Source organism: Lathamus discolor, chromosome Z (genome assembly GCF_037157495.1).
Source record: "Lathamus discolor isolate bLatDis1 chromosome Z, bLatDis1.hap1, whole genome shotgun sequence".
In the NCBI taxonomy this organism is placed as follows: domain Eukaryota; kingdom Metazoa; phylum Chordata; class Aves; order Psittaciformes; family Psittacidae; genus Lathamus; species Lathamus discolor.
This window is the reverse complement of record NC_088909.1, coordinates 43918575-43934898: the sequence shown is the minus strand read 5'-3', so window position 1 is coordinate 43934898 and position 16324 is coordinate 43918575. Positions and strand designations below refer to the sequence as shown.

The window sequence follows — 16324 nt, the reverse complement described above, 5'->3', positions numbered from 1 at the left end:
CAAGGAGAAAGGTATATACATAGTGAAGAGCAACAACATCATGGTTTGCATTTTGCATCAGTCATGTCTCCTGTGTAATTCCTTTATCTCTTTTGGCTTGTTTGTTTTACCTATCAGTCTTCCTGGTTTTGTTAAGCTACTCTGACTTCTTCAGGATGCGAGTCATACCATCCTATCAGAGAACCCACATGTGGAGTGATACTTTCCAGGGTTGTTTCTAAATCCCTTCTGAATTCTAAGTTCACTGCTGTGATAGAATCATAGAATCATAGAATAGTTAGGGTTGGAAAGGACCTCAAGATCATCTAGTTCCAACCCCCCTGCCATGGGCAGGGACACCTCACACTAAACCATCCCACACAAGGCTTCATCCAACCTGGCCTTGAACACTGCCAGGGATGGAGCACTCACAACCTCCCTGGGCAAGCCATTCCAGTGCCTCACCACCCTAACAGGAAAGAATTTCCCCCTTATATCCAATCTAAACTTCCCCTGTTAAAGTTTTAACCATTACCCCTTGTCCTGTCACTACAGTCCCTGACGAAGAGTCCCTCCCCAGCATCCCTAGAGGCCCCCTTCAGGTACTGGAAGGCTGCTATGAGGTCTCCACGCAGCCTTCTCTTCTGCAGGCTCAACAGCCCCAACTTCGTCAGCCTTTCTTCATATGGGAGGTGCTCCAGTCCCCTGAGCATCCTCGTGGCCCTCCTCTGGACTTGTTCCAACAGTTTCATGTCCTTTTTATGTTGAGGACACCAGAACTGCACACAATACTCCAAGGGAGGCCTCACAAGAGCAGAGTAGAGGGGTAGGATCACTTCTTTCGACCTGCTGGTCACGCTCCTTTTGATGCATCCCAGGATACGGTTGGCTTTCTGGGCTGCGAGCGCACACTGCTGGCCCACGTTCATTTTCTCATCGACCAGCCCCCCCAAGTCCTTCTCTGCAGGGCCGCTCTGAATCTCTTCTTTGCCCAATCTGTAGCCGTGCCTGGGATTGCTCCAACCCAGGTGTAGGACCTTGCACTTGTCATGGTTGAACTTCATAAGGTTGGCATCAGCCCACCTCACAAGCGTGTCAGGGTCCCTCTGTATGGCATCCCTTCCCTCCAGCATATCAACCGGACCACACAGCTTGGTGTCATTGGCAAACTTGCTGAGGGCGCACTCAATCCCACTGTCCTTGTCAGCGATGAAGATGTTAAACAAGACCGGTCCCAACACCGATCCCTGAGGGACGCCACTTGTTACCGGTCTCCAGCTGGACATCGAGCCATTGACCACAACTCTTTGTGTGCGGCCATCCAGCCAGTTCTTTATCCACCGAGTGGTCCATCCATCAAATTGATATCTCTCTAATTTAGAGAGAAGGATGTGGTGTGGTGCAGTGTCAAACGCTTTGCACAAGTCCAGGTAGATGACATCAACTGCTTTACCCTTATCCATCAGTTCTGTAGCCCCATCATAGAAGGCCACCAAATTGGTCAGGCAGGATTTCCCCTTAGTGAAGCCATGCTGGCTGTCACCAAGCACCTTGTTGTTTTTCATGTCCTTTAGCATGCTGTCCAGGAGAACGTGCTCCAAGATTTTACCAGGCACAGAGGTGAGACTGACTGGACTGTAATTCCCCGGGTCTTCCATTTTTTTGATCAAGCATATCCATTTGTTCCAACTTAACACTTTATCAGCCCACTTGTATCTGTAGCCTCAAAACTTTGGATCATCTATATAGCTTTGAATGGCCAAACATTGGTGTGTCAGTTGGCCTGACTGGTTGTGTCACTGTAGAGTTACTTTAGCCTGCTAACAAACATGCCGTATTCATGGGATTTTGACATTTGGTTTATTCTGTACTGAATTCCAATAGTGAATTCATGGGTTAAATAAAATAAAATAAAATAAAATAAAATAAAATAAAAAAAAAAAGCAGCAATAGAAGCAATATCACGTAGTTTAGAAGCACACAAGCAAACTCAGGGGCCAAATCCATAGGGGCACAGTGCAGAAGGGAGGCAGAAGGATTATGTATGCCTGGGTCAGGCAGGGAGATATGTGTGCATTCTGGGCTTTGATGCAAATCAGGTGAAGGGAATGCTTTCTCTGAGCAGGAACTTGCCAAGGGCATCCCTGGGGAACTTTCTCTGGATCCTAGGAAGGTACATGCTGCAACAAAATATTTTGAAAAGCAGTATCAGAAGAGGTTTGTGTTGTGATGTGGGGCTTACACTTGCTGTAGATGAGGTGGGCTGGAACATGTAATTGGGAAAAAAATTCTAGATGTTTGGCTTGGGCTGGGAAGACAATACAGGTTGTAATCCTGTCCTTGAAGGCCTGGATTATTTCATTTTTCATTTGTGCTGTTTATAAATAACAAATCGGTGAGTTTTCTTTGATAGAAGTTCTTACATTTTAATTTAGTTTGGGAACACCAATTAAAAATTTAGCAAGATGAAGTTAAAGTATTGCATTGCAGGAGCTGGGGAGAAAAATCCCCATTGCTTCTCAGAGACCTCAGACTAAACTCATGGAATCTTTTTTTTCTAGATTACGGCAAGAGAATGACATGGTTGACTCAGCTCCACAGTGGGAAGCTGTGTTACGGCGAGAAAAGGAGAAAAACCCGGCAGACCCAACCTACCGGCGATCCAGGCACAGATCTCGTTCGTATGTAATCCTTGTCCTCTTTGATGTGAAAATTAAGGCCGCTGTGACATGTTAAAAAGCAGGAGGAGTATCTCCAGTGTGGTGGTGACTCTTAGCCACTGAGGAATAGAGGCTTTCACTTGGCGTATTTTCACATTAGCAGATTTGTCTTTGTGGTCGCTCTCTGTTTAGTGATTTGAATTTCAGGGCAAGAAGAGATAATGCAGGAAGAGCTTTGTCATAGAGCGGGTCAGGAGCTCTCTCCATCACCTTTGGTGGAGTCCTGGATGGTTTTTGGTAATGAAGACAAGGATTCCCCTCTTCTGGGCAGCAAGTCTGTGAAAACACTGAGATTTTGCGTGATAGGTGCAGGCATTTTTGTGAAATGCACACACACTTTGTTTACTCATAGAATGTCTGCAGTATTCTTCCAGATGAGACCAGCTTCTGATGTTTTGATGTCAAATTACCTTTGACAGGCAGCAGACAGTGATGTATTGCATTCTGTTGTCAGGATTTCTGTGATGGAGCTGTGCTTCCAGGCAGTTCTATTCCTATTGACAGTGCTTTTGACATGGTGAAATTGTCAGCTTCTAAAATCAGTTTTCTCAAACTAAGAAAAATTCTGGTTTCTTTTAATTTGTATTTTTCTTCTACTGGCATGTTTCTGGGGCATACTGTTCTTTATCATGTTTGTGTCCAGCCTAATCTGCCATCCAAGCAACCATCCAGAGCAGCTCCAGCATCAGTGTGCCTGGCAGGCGGAGTAGGGCAGGGCAGGTGATGTTGAAGAGTGCCAGGAAGAAGCTATGAGGTACTAGGAGAGATGGCAAAAGGGAGCCTTTGAAGCTCCCTCCACCACTGCTGTCTGTAATAGTACTGAAGTTTCCAGTATTAAAATCTACTTGAATTCTGGTTTTAGTTGCCTGAGTTGCTAGAACTCATTTCTGTCTCCAGTTTCATAGTGTACAGTTTTCATTCTTTTATGAGAAATAGAATTTGCCATTAAAGTTCCAAATGTTGAAATTTTTTCTTTAACTGGCTTTGTACACTGACTTGTTCACTTTTAGCTGCACAAAAGTCAAATGTTATTAGTTGTAATAGTACAATGATATATTACTAAAAATCAGGAATATTAAAGCTCACTTGTAGGTAATCCACAAAAATATAGCTGATTAAGTGAAATTTACCTTTTTTTTACTGTATACAGAAAGTGCTATAAGCTAGAAAATTTACTCAGTTAATAATAGACTAAATTTATACCCATAAACCAAGTAAATTTCATTACTTAGGCAGCATGGGCTGCCTCTTACAGCAACCTAATTTATGAAATGGCTTTTATTTTCCAGAGTGATGATGCTCAGAGCAAATTTTTATTCAAGCTATTAGGAAAAACATAAATGTGTAGCATCTTAATTGAGAAAGAAAGACCCTAGAAGAAGGAAAGAAGTGAAATCCTGAAGATTTGGATGGCTTCTCATTTCTTTTCTCTATTGTGTTAGTGATGAATATATTCTTTCTTTTTGTTTCTCTTCAGTTTAAAAGCAAAACCAAAACAATGAAATAAGCCTAAACCTCCCAGGTGTGGCACATATCCTTAATAAGTGCAAGCAGGAACTAAAAAAAGCAAAATTAGAATTCCTTTCAAAGTGCTTTAAAAAACTTTAGTAAAAGGCATTTAACTGTTAACCTGCAGTAGGTTATATTTAATTTAATTTATGTACTTAATTTTAGTTTGGCTTGTTTGCTTGCATGACTGGATGCAGGTTTGAGGGAAGTGAAATGTGATTCCCTAGGGTGTAGGGTATGGTTGCTTTTGGTTTTAAATCTGGTCATGTGGTCATTTCAATTTGCACATTTAATGATTGATATAAAACCTTTGTTTTAATACAGATAAGTCTTTCACATTAAGTTCCTTAGTGCAGTCAGGTTAACTAGAGGTTCTGTTTGCAAGCATGAAGTAATGCCTATTTGTTACTTGTACCTGACACAGAGCATTTGTTTGTTTGATACCGAGTAATATTAATCAGTGGTGGTGGGGAGGTGGTGTTTCGTTGGTCTCAGGAATAAAAACATTTGACCGGAATTTGACCTTCCTTTCTCTTAAAGGAATCAGCAAATTGAGAGAGCTCCCATTTCTAGTTCTACAGGGTTTGTTTTCAAGAATTCATGTAAAACATCTGTGTAGCCAAAGGGCTTTTTTTTTTTAGCTAAGATGAATGACTATTAAAATTCCATGGCTATTTAGATTTAGCATTCGTGACTCAAACTGAAATATTAATAAGGGAGCAGATGCAGACACAAAAAGTAATGTAGGCTTTATTTATGTGTAGAGTTGTTTGAGTATATGCAAATGTAATAAAACCAAACAAACAAGAAAAAACCCTGGAGACTCATCACTTACTGGAAATTCCCACAAGTATTCTTGCGCAGTAGAGAATCTAATGAGAGGCCACATGCTGAACTGTTGTATTTTCATGAATAAATAAAAGCTGGGAGCTGATCAGCTGAGTCAGTGGTGGGCACAACACCCTGTTTTGTGTGGATCCTGGATTTGGGAATGACCTTGAGCCTTTGCTTCCTTCAGGCAAACTAGAGCTTGTAAGCATTACAAAGCTTCCATAGAGAAGCTGGCATTTTTTAGGGACTTTTTGCATTCCCCCCTGCCTGATTATTCAACCCCAGAAGAGGATGCCTATATTACTAGCCCCAGGGTAAATGCGGGCTATGCAGCTGCTGTTTTGTGAGCAGATGGTCGAATGTAAGGAGAAATCAGTTCAAAACTGGGAGTGGAAAATGCTGTTAAATGCCACTGCATACCATGCTACAGTATCAGGCAGCTAAAATCAGCATGGATGGATGTAAGAAAGAGAGAAGTAAATGCAGGAAGGGAGAAGGAGAGAAAATCTCTGAAAAATCAGAGAAAACTAAATACATTATAATAAATACAAACACACAAAGCCATAAAAAGCTCTGAATGCTGAGAAAAATAAGACTTCAAGCTACTTGTGGCTGTATCTGTTTCTGTCATGCGTACCTGAGCAGTTGGAACAGAGAGCATCCATCAAGGGAATCATCTCGGGCAGCTGTTTTATGCTGCCTGGAAAGCTATCCCTACCTTGGAGGCTGAAAAGTTTATGGATTAGTTCGTATTAGTCCCACTAGGGATTTACAAATGTAAGGTGATTGCTCATCCTTCTGCTTCTTTCTGGAGGGAGGGAATGCCATCTGGAGGGACCTTGACATGCTTGTGAGGTGGGCCAATGCCAACCTCATGAAGTTCAACCAGGCCAAGTGTGAGGTCCTACACCTGCGTCAGGGTAGTTCCAGGCACAGTTACAGGTTGGGCAGAGAAGAGATTCGGAGCAGCCCTGTGGAGAAGGACTTGGGGGTGTTGGCTGATGAGAAACTGAACATGAGCAGGCTTCAGTGTGTGCTTGCAGCCTAGAAAGCCAACCGTATCCTAGGCTGCATCAAAAGGAGTGTCGAAGGAGGTGATCCTGCCCCTCTGCTCTGCTCTCATGAGACTTCACTTGCAGTACCGTGTACAGTTCTGATGTCCTCAACATAAAAAGGACATGGAGCTGTTGGAGCAAGTCCAGAGGAGGGCCACAAGGATGGTCAGGGGACTGGAGCACATCCCGTATGAAGATAGGCTGAGGAAGCTGCGGCTGTTGAGCCTGGAGAAGAGAAGGCTGTGTGAACACCTCATAGCAGCCTACCAGTATCTGAAGGGGGCCTAAAAGGATGTCGGAGTGGGACTTTTCATCAGGGACTGTAACGATAGGACAAAGGGTAATGGGTTCATACTCAAACAGGGGAAGTTCAGGTTAGATGTAAGGAAGAAGTTCTTTACTGTGAGGGTGGTGAGGTGCTGGAACAGGTTGCCCAAGGAAGTTGTGAATGCTCCATCCCTGGCAATGTTCAAGGCCAGGTTGGACAGAGTCTTGGGTGACATGGTTTAGTGTGTCGTGTCCTTGCCCATGGCAGTGGGATTGGAACTTGATGATCTTAAGGTCCTTTCCAGTACTAACTGTTCTATGATTCTATGATTTATAAAGCAGTACACCAATCTCCCAGTACTTCTGCACCTGTAAAATTAAGAAAAAAATCACAACAAAACCAACACAAATATGTTACCATCCCTAAATGGTCTGCCTTTATACCAACTGTAAAACATGTACTGCAATATAAATGTGTCTGAACAATATTCTGAGGCTTAAATTTGGAAATGAGACAAACATAGTAACAGTGAAATAAGAAAACAGTGAAATTGTTAGTGGTAGCATTTTGGAATAATTTCTGATGTGGCTGTCTCTGGGCAAGGTAAAGCAAATTTAATGATGTTAAAATGCAGAACTCTTCTATCCTCCTTGGTCTTTGTTTAAATTCGGATTATAGTCGCTCCAAAAGCATCTTTGAATATGTTCAAGGAAAGAAAAGCAAGCTGTATGATCTGATGATGTAAGAATCTTTGAGAATTTCTTTGAGAAACATGTGACTTCAGTGGGAGCATTTAGGTATGCTGAATCTCTAGAAGTTGCATACCTCACATCTCAGACGGTGTGGACCAGCCTAGCCGTTGACACTGAGTTTATATAATCCTGATAAAAAGAGTTACTAAAGATCTCTCCATGCAAATGTAGTCCCTGCCCCTGTGTAAAATGCTCATTTCATCAATTACTCTCCATGGGGTTTAGTGAATTCTAGGTGCAGCTTCAGCAATGGTGATGGTTTTACATCAACCTTGCAATAAAATAGGGTAACAGAAATAAAAATAAAGGGAGTCCAGTTTGGATACACTGTCTTCTGTAATTCAGTGGAAAATGTCAGGTATGCCATTCAGGCTTGCTTTATGTCTGCAGGCATCTTTATATCTGCATCAGGGAAGTTAAAATTTTGGGTATTTGTGAATGAAATACTTTCCAAACTATGTGTGTGCAGGAGTGTATGTGGTTGCTGGTTTAGCTTTTTCGTAATTGTTTTTTTGTCCTGGATATCACAAAGATAAATGAAGTGAGCAGAAACCTTACTGGGAATGACCAGAAGGTGGGAGGCTGTACCGTGATGCAGCTAAGGAGAGGTTCCTCTTCACTGGTGCTCACTGGGAATGGCCAAGGGTTACTGGTGTCTCAGCCTGGTGTGGCCTGTCCCTCTTTCTGCCCACAAAGGGCTCTGGGGGCAACAGGACATTTCTGAAAGCCATTTACAAACACATTATCCTGAAAGACATGGTCCTCAGCTGGATAAGGCGTGGCAGTAGCTGGGCATTCGTGTCTTGGGAAGTTCTGCTGTTGTTTATATTTTATGCATACTCTTGCTGAAGGCTGGTGGAACAGCAATTGTGATTGAGAGCCTGTCATTCAAGAAATGACTTTTTGATTGAAATAAAATTGTAGAGTTTGATGCATTTTTTGAGAGAACAGACCTTAAAATTGAAGTCACTGGTGGATTACATTTTCCATGATTCCTGTGCTGGCGCTGTGCTGTTAAAAGTTATTCAAACAGCCACACATCAGATGATGGTTTTCACAGTGCTGCCTTTGTTGTCTTTGTTGGCATTTATAGGAGAAGTCCAGATGTACAAGCTAAAGAAGAACTGTGGAAACATATTCAGTAAGTATGGTCCTTGTAGGGTCTGAGTGACTGCTTGGTTTGCCTCTAATGTAGTTGTTCAAGTTCCTTGCGCTATGGCTAGCTGGGGCTTCATGTTCTGATTTAGTTATGTGCCATGGTGAGTTATGTGGGTGTTAATGAGCTGATGTGTGCAGAAGATACTGCAGACCACTGCATGCACCGAATAGCATTGTATGTAGACGAATTAAAGGAAGAATACAGCATTTTAGAAATTTATCCCTCTGTGGCTACCAACGTGTGCTTGTTTGTAATACTGACATTCCTAGGATGAGGCCCCGTATGCTACAGGACTACCAGTTAGGAAGATAGTTAGCTATTCCAAAGCAGTTTTGATGTTCAGTATCCACAGTGTTCATATATGTCTGATCATATAAAGATCAGATTTGCAGGGAGGTGAAAGGAATGTGGAACAGGATGTGACACACAGTTGAAGCCATTGAGATTAAGTTACGCACATTTCTTAATAGGTTTCCTATTTTGATTCAAGATAGCTTCAGGGCTGACAACAGCTTGTTTCAGTAAATCTTTTCAGCCTAATATAATAAAACTGGTTTTGCAGTTGGTAGCTACTGTTATATTTTTTACTTTGCCTAATCTTTTCTAGGAAGGAGCTTGTGGATCCATCTGGCCTGTCTGAAGAGCAACTGAAAGAAATTCCATACACTAAAATAGAGTGAGTTTATGTCAGGATTTTAATTCGTTGATATGAAAGTCCTTTATTTATTTTTTTTTCTCCCCTGTTTTGCTATGAACTCTGTCATACTGAAATGGGAGTGGGTTTATACATTATCTCTAAACTTCTAGCTACTAATGGTCATCTAGGATGGATTTCTCTTCCCAAACTGTGAAAAAAATCATCTCTCCCTATCTGTCCCGCACACTTGTAAACCTGCTAAATGTCTCTATGTTCTGTATGTCTCCCTATGCCATCCATCAAATTGCTTTATAGTGTAGGTTACAGAATCAGAGAACTGAATTGAAACAAACAAATCCATTTATTTCCAAAACTTCTGCTTTCTTTCAAATATTTATTCTGATCATCTGAGGCACTGTTTGACCTGTCCAGCCCCTTTCCTTGCTTGTCATGGGCAGCTGCCAGGGCATAGTTATTTCCTTAAGAGCCAACATGTATTTCACTGTGCTGCTTGCCTGTTAGGGATGCCTTATGGTAGTGAAGCAGCTGCATGCGGCAGATATGGGATTCTGGTTTGCATTATGATGTGCTTCCACAGCACCAATAGAAAAGGCTGATGTTAAAGCTGTATGTAGTCATGCTTTCTGTATTAAATGGTTTAATTCTCAAATATGGGAATGCCAGTTTGTGACGTTTGCACCTAAAGCACTGGATTCCAGTATGGACTTGTAAGAAAAGCAATAGCTTCTTAAATTCAGCCAGTGCAAGAAGCCATCTATTATACTTAAATAAGAAATGGGAGAATCTCTCAGTCTGCAGTTGAATTAATTTTTTTGTGCTGAAGATCTAGTTTTCTAAACTACCATTGTGAATTCTGTGTCTCTCTTAGGACTCAAGGTGACCCGATCCGCATTAGGCATTCACATTCCCCTCGAAGCTACCGCCAGTATCGGCGGTCCCAGTGCTCTGATGGTGAAAGATCTGTCCTGTCTGAAGTGAAGTACGTGAATGTGGTTATTAGCAATAACTAATGGTTTAGCGTGGCCCAAAAGTTGCTCAAAGATCGTGGTTAGATTAGAAGTGGCATAAATGTGCTGGTTGCTGGCATAGGATTCAGGCAACCCTCTAAATAGGAGGTCTTCAGAGCTAAATGACTCAAACAAGTACAAAACCATTTCTGTTCTATTCTTGGGCCACAGAGGCTTGCTTCATTCTTGAGCCTGAAAGGGGGAAAAGCTGAAAAAGCCAAAATAAACCTATATTGCTCTTCAGTGGTAGGTCATGAAGTTGCCTAAGGGATGAGAACTCACTACTTGCTTTCCAGATACATTAACCCTTAATAGATTTAAGACATAATCTTTCTTAATTCTGTAATTTTTTTCATTGGAACTCTTCATTTACAACATGTACAACCTTCTCCAGCAGTAGGTGGATCAGTCTTTCCTAGAAAACTGATTTGCAAAGGGGGTACTTAAAAATGGAAAAGTGACAGTCCCGTTCTCAGTTTTGTTAAGGCGTTATATATCAAAAGTAGTACCCCGGTGATATTACCCAGTTAGGAGGCTTGTTTTAACTGAATGGCACCCTGAAAGGAGGTGTGGCACACCCACAGTTTTAAGTGACGTCTTACCTGAAGTTAGGCTGCCTCTAGCCCAGAAGGAGACAGGCCCTTTGAGAAGAGATAGGAAGATCTATGAATGCCCTGAAAGTGCCCACCGATTGCTGAGGATCAGGATGACAGCTTTCGATATCTGAAGTCGGGTGGTAAGCCTTTTGGATTATTCCTGTCAGATCTGTGTAGCTGTCTGGGTCAGTTTTGTTGTTCTTCCTCTGCACGGTTGTCGTTTACTTCACTATGGCAATCTCTATTTTGTAATATCCTAATTCCAGTGCGAAAACTGATCTGGTGCCTCCACTGCCTATTACACTATCTTCAGATGCGACAGGTCCCAGCATCCAGTTGACTCAACAGGTTAGTAGTTGTGCATCCTTTGCAATTTTAATTTTTTTGGAGGGAGAAGGGGATATTTAGTGCTGCAGTTTTAGCAGCAGCAGTGTGACTCAAAATTTTACATTTCGCTTATATTTGCACTTTGTCTTTATTTCCAAATATATGTAGTTTTGTAGCATATGCCCTTGTGAACCACTTGCTTCTGCTACTGGAAGACTCTGCCAGCTTGAGTTTGATGCTTCCCTTAACATGATACCCTGTTCTCTACAGCACGAGAATCAGCTTTCACAATTTCTTGAAGTGTATAGGTGTGCTTGGGATGCAGTTGGAATCACAACCTACTATTGTTTATTCACTGTTTCTTAGAGGTCTCAGAGTATCAGTGGTTGGGCCTGAAGCATTGATTTTATTTTTTTAATCTTTTATATTACTCAAAAAGAGTAGAACTTTTAAGTATAATCATTAATGTAATTGCTTTCATCATACATTATGGTACCATATCTCTCAGCTTTGACAGTTTTATTAAGCTCAAAATACAAGAAGCAAATTATAGTCAAAAAGCACTTGCTGGTCTATTGTAAAACAGCACAGAAGGAAACCCAAAACTTGGAAAGGAGAATTGCAGATAGCTAACTTCCCACACCAGGCATCTTGTCTGTTAATCTGGCATGCAGATGTACCAAAATTGCACACTGATATTGTATATAGTGTGGAAACTGCACAGCAAAACATGTCATATTTTTTCTTATAAGCAATTAGAATAACTGAAGCTTGAACAATTTTAAACCAGTAAACAGGTGTTTTTCACTTTAAGGGTGGCTAACACACTATCTGTTCTTTGATAGGAATTAAGTTCAAGGGTATTTGTATTCCTGCATATGGTGGAAACTGAAAAAGTTGTGCTGTCCTTAATGTTTCTGTGAGGACTTGCTGCAGCATTGAAGTTGATGTACTTGAGGCTAAGCACATTTACATGCTTTATAGAAATATGTAGCTTGTCTGACGGAGTCCAATTCAAAATTCAAACTGTTTTTCTTATCCAATACAGTGTGGCTTAAGCTCATGCCCTGGCAGGAATTAATGTTACAATGTTCAGTGTACACAAACACCTCTTTTTGCCCTCTGCCCCAGACCCCCTCACAACAGTGGCCACTAATTCCTTGTGAGTGCTTGCTTGCAGAGCTTTGCTGAGTAATCATGTAATTAGTTGCAACATTTCCTGAGCAGGGAATGTGAATCCAAATAGCACAGAGGGCAGCATCTGGCAGGGGAGAGAGGAGGCAAGAGAGAGGAAGAGTTCTGATTGATCAAATAAATGCAGAGGCTTTAATATTCCTGGTGTGTGTATACCTATATAAATTGGTATATCCTTAGCCTAAGGCTGTCTTAGCAGCAGTTATCAAAACACAGTATTTAAATTCTGCTATACCTTTTCAACAACATGTTTTGATTTGTTTCCTTTAGAGACAGACTGGATCTAAAGGCAGCTTAATAGAAGAAATATCTCTGCTATCCACCAACAACATTGATGGAAAACCCACCACTAAGATCATAAAAACTGTACAGGTGTCACGCTTTAAGGTGGAGACTTGACTGCCATAACTGAAGATAGTGAATAGATTTTCGTCTTTGGAAATTGAGAATTTTTGTGTGTTTGCAAAGAAAGATACTGAAGTCTACGTGGTGGTGATTTTTCTGGGACACTCAGAAGGGCCTACTTGCTGGGAAGGCCAGGCAATGCTTTTATTACTGACGTCATTCTAGTGGTGTGACTGATTGAGGAGAAGCTGCCTAATTAGCAAAAAAGAAAAGTCATAGTAAAACTGAATCATCAGCAGTTGCATTTCCAAAAAATTAACAAAAAAGAATTTTCTGCAACAAAACAGGCTGGATGGTCTGCTCTGTAACTGAATCGCCTTTTTCCAAAAAATTACTGTTAACTGACCTGATCAGGACCAGATGCTTCAAGAGAAGTGAAATAGTCATGATTTTGGCCAGTCGTGCAATACAGTGTGATATGGGGAAAATTATCTTGACGATTTTATATTATGGGGATCAACTTGTGTCCTGAGACACAGCGACTGATGGCTATTACAAGGTTTATTTTAGCTTAGAGCTCTTACAAGGTTTATTTTAGCCTAGCATAACTACAGATACTCATGTTGTTAATACAAATGTTGACTTGACCAGCTTTAGCTCAGAAATAACAGACTCAGTAACACCCTGTAGCAGAGAGTTCCAGAGGTGATATAGACTTACTTTCCCGTGGCAGTTTTAAGTGCTCACAATTCTGAATGCCCTTTTGGAGGCAATAGATGGGCTATTTAATTGAACATTCCATACCATAGAAATACATCTGTCACCTTGTAGTAAACCACACTGGAAGAAAAATGGAAAATATGTACTGACCCACTGTATTAAGACTGCTTAGCACTTAAGTACTGGTTAAATGAAATTTGTGGAGTAGGATGTAAGACAGCTAGCAAATAGCCATTTTTTAAAAAAATCTAGATTAGCAAAGCTGCCTTAATCTCTTTTTATATTAAATAATCAGTGGTAGTACCTTCTGATACTTTTCTCTGAGCCATTTCTACTATGATAAAATGACAAAGGCAGTATTTCAGGTATAATTGCAATTTTTCCTCTGTTGAGACGGTGGGAATAGTAAGCTTGAATGATGCTGCACACTGAGTGGATTATTTTCTAGAACATATCTGAAGTGATAGCTGGCTCTTCTCTTGTGTTTTCACTTTGTCCAAATAGATGAAAGTAATTTCTCTGCCTCCCATTTGGCCACAGCACATGCATGAAACTATTGCTGTTGCTAACTTAATAAGAAGCTCAGCAGAATCTTTGTATTATGAAAGTAATTTTTCCTAACTGTAATCCCCAAAGTGAATATTGACTTTGTCAAACAGCATTGGAAATGGCTTTAGTAGCTCATATACCTTCATACCTCAGTCCTCCTTAAACTCAACCTGCACCGCCTTCGGTGATTTGCAGTGATCCTGTGACTTCTTCCCCTAGCAACACCATACCAGGGGACTGCAGCCTTGTCAGAAAAGCGAGTGATTGAGAACTGGAATGAACATAAGGCATCAAAGTTATGCTTTACAAGACTCATGGGATTACTAATACTTGTTTTAACTTAGCAAAACTGAGAAGAGTTTTATTTTCCACTTAAATTTTTGATTCTTCATTGTTTCATGTTCTGAGATGGTCAGGTGGATGCTACTAGCCAGGGTAGCCATACAGTTTGCGTATTCCTGTCATAGTATGGATTGGTCTGCACAATGGGAGATGCTGCATCATGCCGGGGAAGGCAGTTTCACTTAATAAATATTTTTCTTTGATCACTTATTTTGGACTGTTCTTCTTCAGTCTCAGTGAACAAATCTAAGGGAAGGAAAGAGCTTAAAACCCCTCTGTGATAAAAATTCTGTTTTCATTGAGGTTCTTCAGCATTTTCTGGATTTACTGTGGATTTCATCCTAGGACATTTTTGGGCTTGGCTTGAAATATTTCCTCAAACTTTTTTCTAAGTCTGTTGTATACTTTCATTATCTTTTATCAATTTAAAATTATCCTTTTGGATCTATTTATGACCTTGTATGATATTCTCACAAGCAGCAGTTAGAAAAAACAAGCCAAAAGAAAAAAAAATCAACAACCCAAAACAAAATGCCCAAAACCCCACCAAGCACACATACACAAAAACCTCCATCACCATGGCAAAGATTTTGATGATACAGATCAATCTAGAGCATCACAATCTTTTGGAAGACTACTGAAGTATAACAGACCACACTGGTTGGTGTCTGCAATGAATGTGATTTCTTCAAGATGTTTCAAACTGGACCATTATACACCTACTTGTAGTTTGTCGCTAAGTCATTACCATCATTCTGCATTCTTCAGGCACAGAGTAGAACATATGTACTATTTTAGGAGGATTTGTGGTGTTATTATTTGAAAATTATCTGTACACAGTGTGCATATCTTACCAAACCTCAAATATTGATCAGGAAGAAAGTAACTTCTAAGGTTTATATCCAATCTCATGTTTTCCTGCATATTGTCGTTCGCCTGTGCTTTTGTGTGCTATGCTGGATGCCATCAGCCAAGTGTGTGGTATTTCACTGATCCCACAACATCAGAAAATAAGCTTTTATCTAGTCTAATAGTCATAGTTTTCAGCTAACAAGTCATGGGAGAGTTGTTTTGTAATCAGGCCAACTTTTTTTGCATTTAAATGAGAAATTTACAGATAAAGTCCTGGTTTTGAGTTAGAAGTCTTCTTGCCAATGACACTATAGGAAGCAGGTTTTAGCAATTGTAATGCTTGGTCTGGGGTACTACAGTACTATTCTGTATCCATAGAAGAATGCCTAACGCTTGTATTACACATTGTCAGTGCCAGGACAAGGCAAAATTTGGACTAGGATGCCACAGTCAGCTGATAGTACAGCAAAAGAAACATCTTCCATACATGAGCCCCCTTTTCCTTCAAGCTTCTCTTCCTCAGTCATTTGAGGAAAGGCCCCTTTTCTTCTGGTCTTGTTATTTCTGTGAGAGAGAAAGTGATCAATCACTGAGAACACTTTCTGTGTCACAGTATGCTCTGTAGCCCTAAACCAGCCTTACAACATCTGTAAGTGACTGGTCTCTTACAGCTCTGAGCTACATCTTGCTCTTTCCACTGTTGCTACCTTTCCCCAGCTTTCTTAGGGCTTTTACTGCCTAGAGGCAGTTGTTTTCAGACTTGAAGTCTGGGTGTCAGTCTGAAATGCTTCTGCCTTAGATGAGTCACAGAAGACAGGAAATGTACAGCCATCTCAGGCAAAGTTTACCCTGGGGTTGGATGACATACAGACCTGTCCTCACATGGACAAAGGGCTGCTATTTGAGACATTCTGACCCTAGTTCTGAGTCTAATTCGCTGAATTGATCTCAGTCCAACAATTCTAACTTTGTGCCTCTGCTTTTACCTTTTCTGAGACCTAAGTGCTAAGAATAGGTAAGTAAGCTGTAGAACTCACTAATTAGCAACACCTACAACATTAAGATAAATCTCTTTGCAAAACATGTATTTTGTACAATAAAGTGTGTGCTAACCACACCACAAAAGTTGTTTTTATATAACCGATATAGGTCCCCTTGTTTCTTACCTGGTTTCTTTCATTAGGAACCAGCCTTAACCTGCTATTCTCTACACTGCATTTCTTACCGTATCACTGAACTTACAATTTGTATTCTAATTGAGTTCATTATAATGAAGGTGTTGGTTGGAAAAAAAAAACCAAACAACTACCATTTAAGTTGCCAAATCATAGAATCATAGAATAGTTGGGTTGGAAAGGACCTTAAGATCATCAAGTTCCAACCCCCCTGACATGGGCAGGGACACCTAGCAATAAAAAGTGTCACCCAAGGCTCTGTCCAACCTGGCCTTGAACACCGACA

At 40.8% G+C, this 16324-nt stretch overlaps 1 protein-coding gene across 3 annotated transcripts in view; it reads left to right on the top strand.

Moving 5' to 3' along the window:
- The window catches only part of EPB41L4A (erythrocyte membrane protein band 4.1 like 4A), a 131782-nt gene extending 117561 nt beyond the window's left edge, over positions 1-14221 (top strand). For all 3 annotated transcript variants that reach the window (XM_065663151.1, XM_065663153.1, XM_065663152.1), the window contains 6 exons: positions 2541-2660; positions 8208-8255; positions 8881-8949; positions 9800-9910; positions 10801-10882; positions 12326-14221. In XM_065663151.1, the coding sequence (XP_065519223.1) occupies positions 2541-2660; positions 8208-8255; positions 8881-8949; positions 9800-9910; positions 10801-10882; positions 12326-12454 (559 nt within the window). In that variant the 3' untranslated portion in view covers positions 12455-14221. The remainder of the gene's footprint in view (positions 1-2540; positions 2661-8207; positions 8256-8880; positions 8950-9799; positions 9911-10800; positions 10883-12325) is intronic.
- Positions 14222-16324: the final 2103 nt, after the last annotated feature.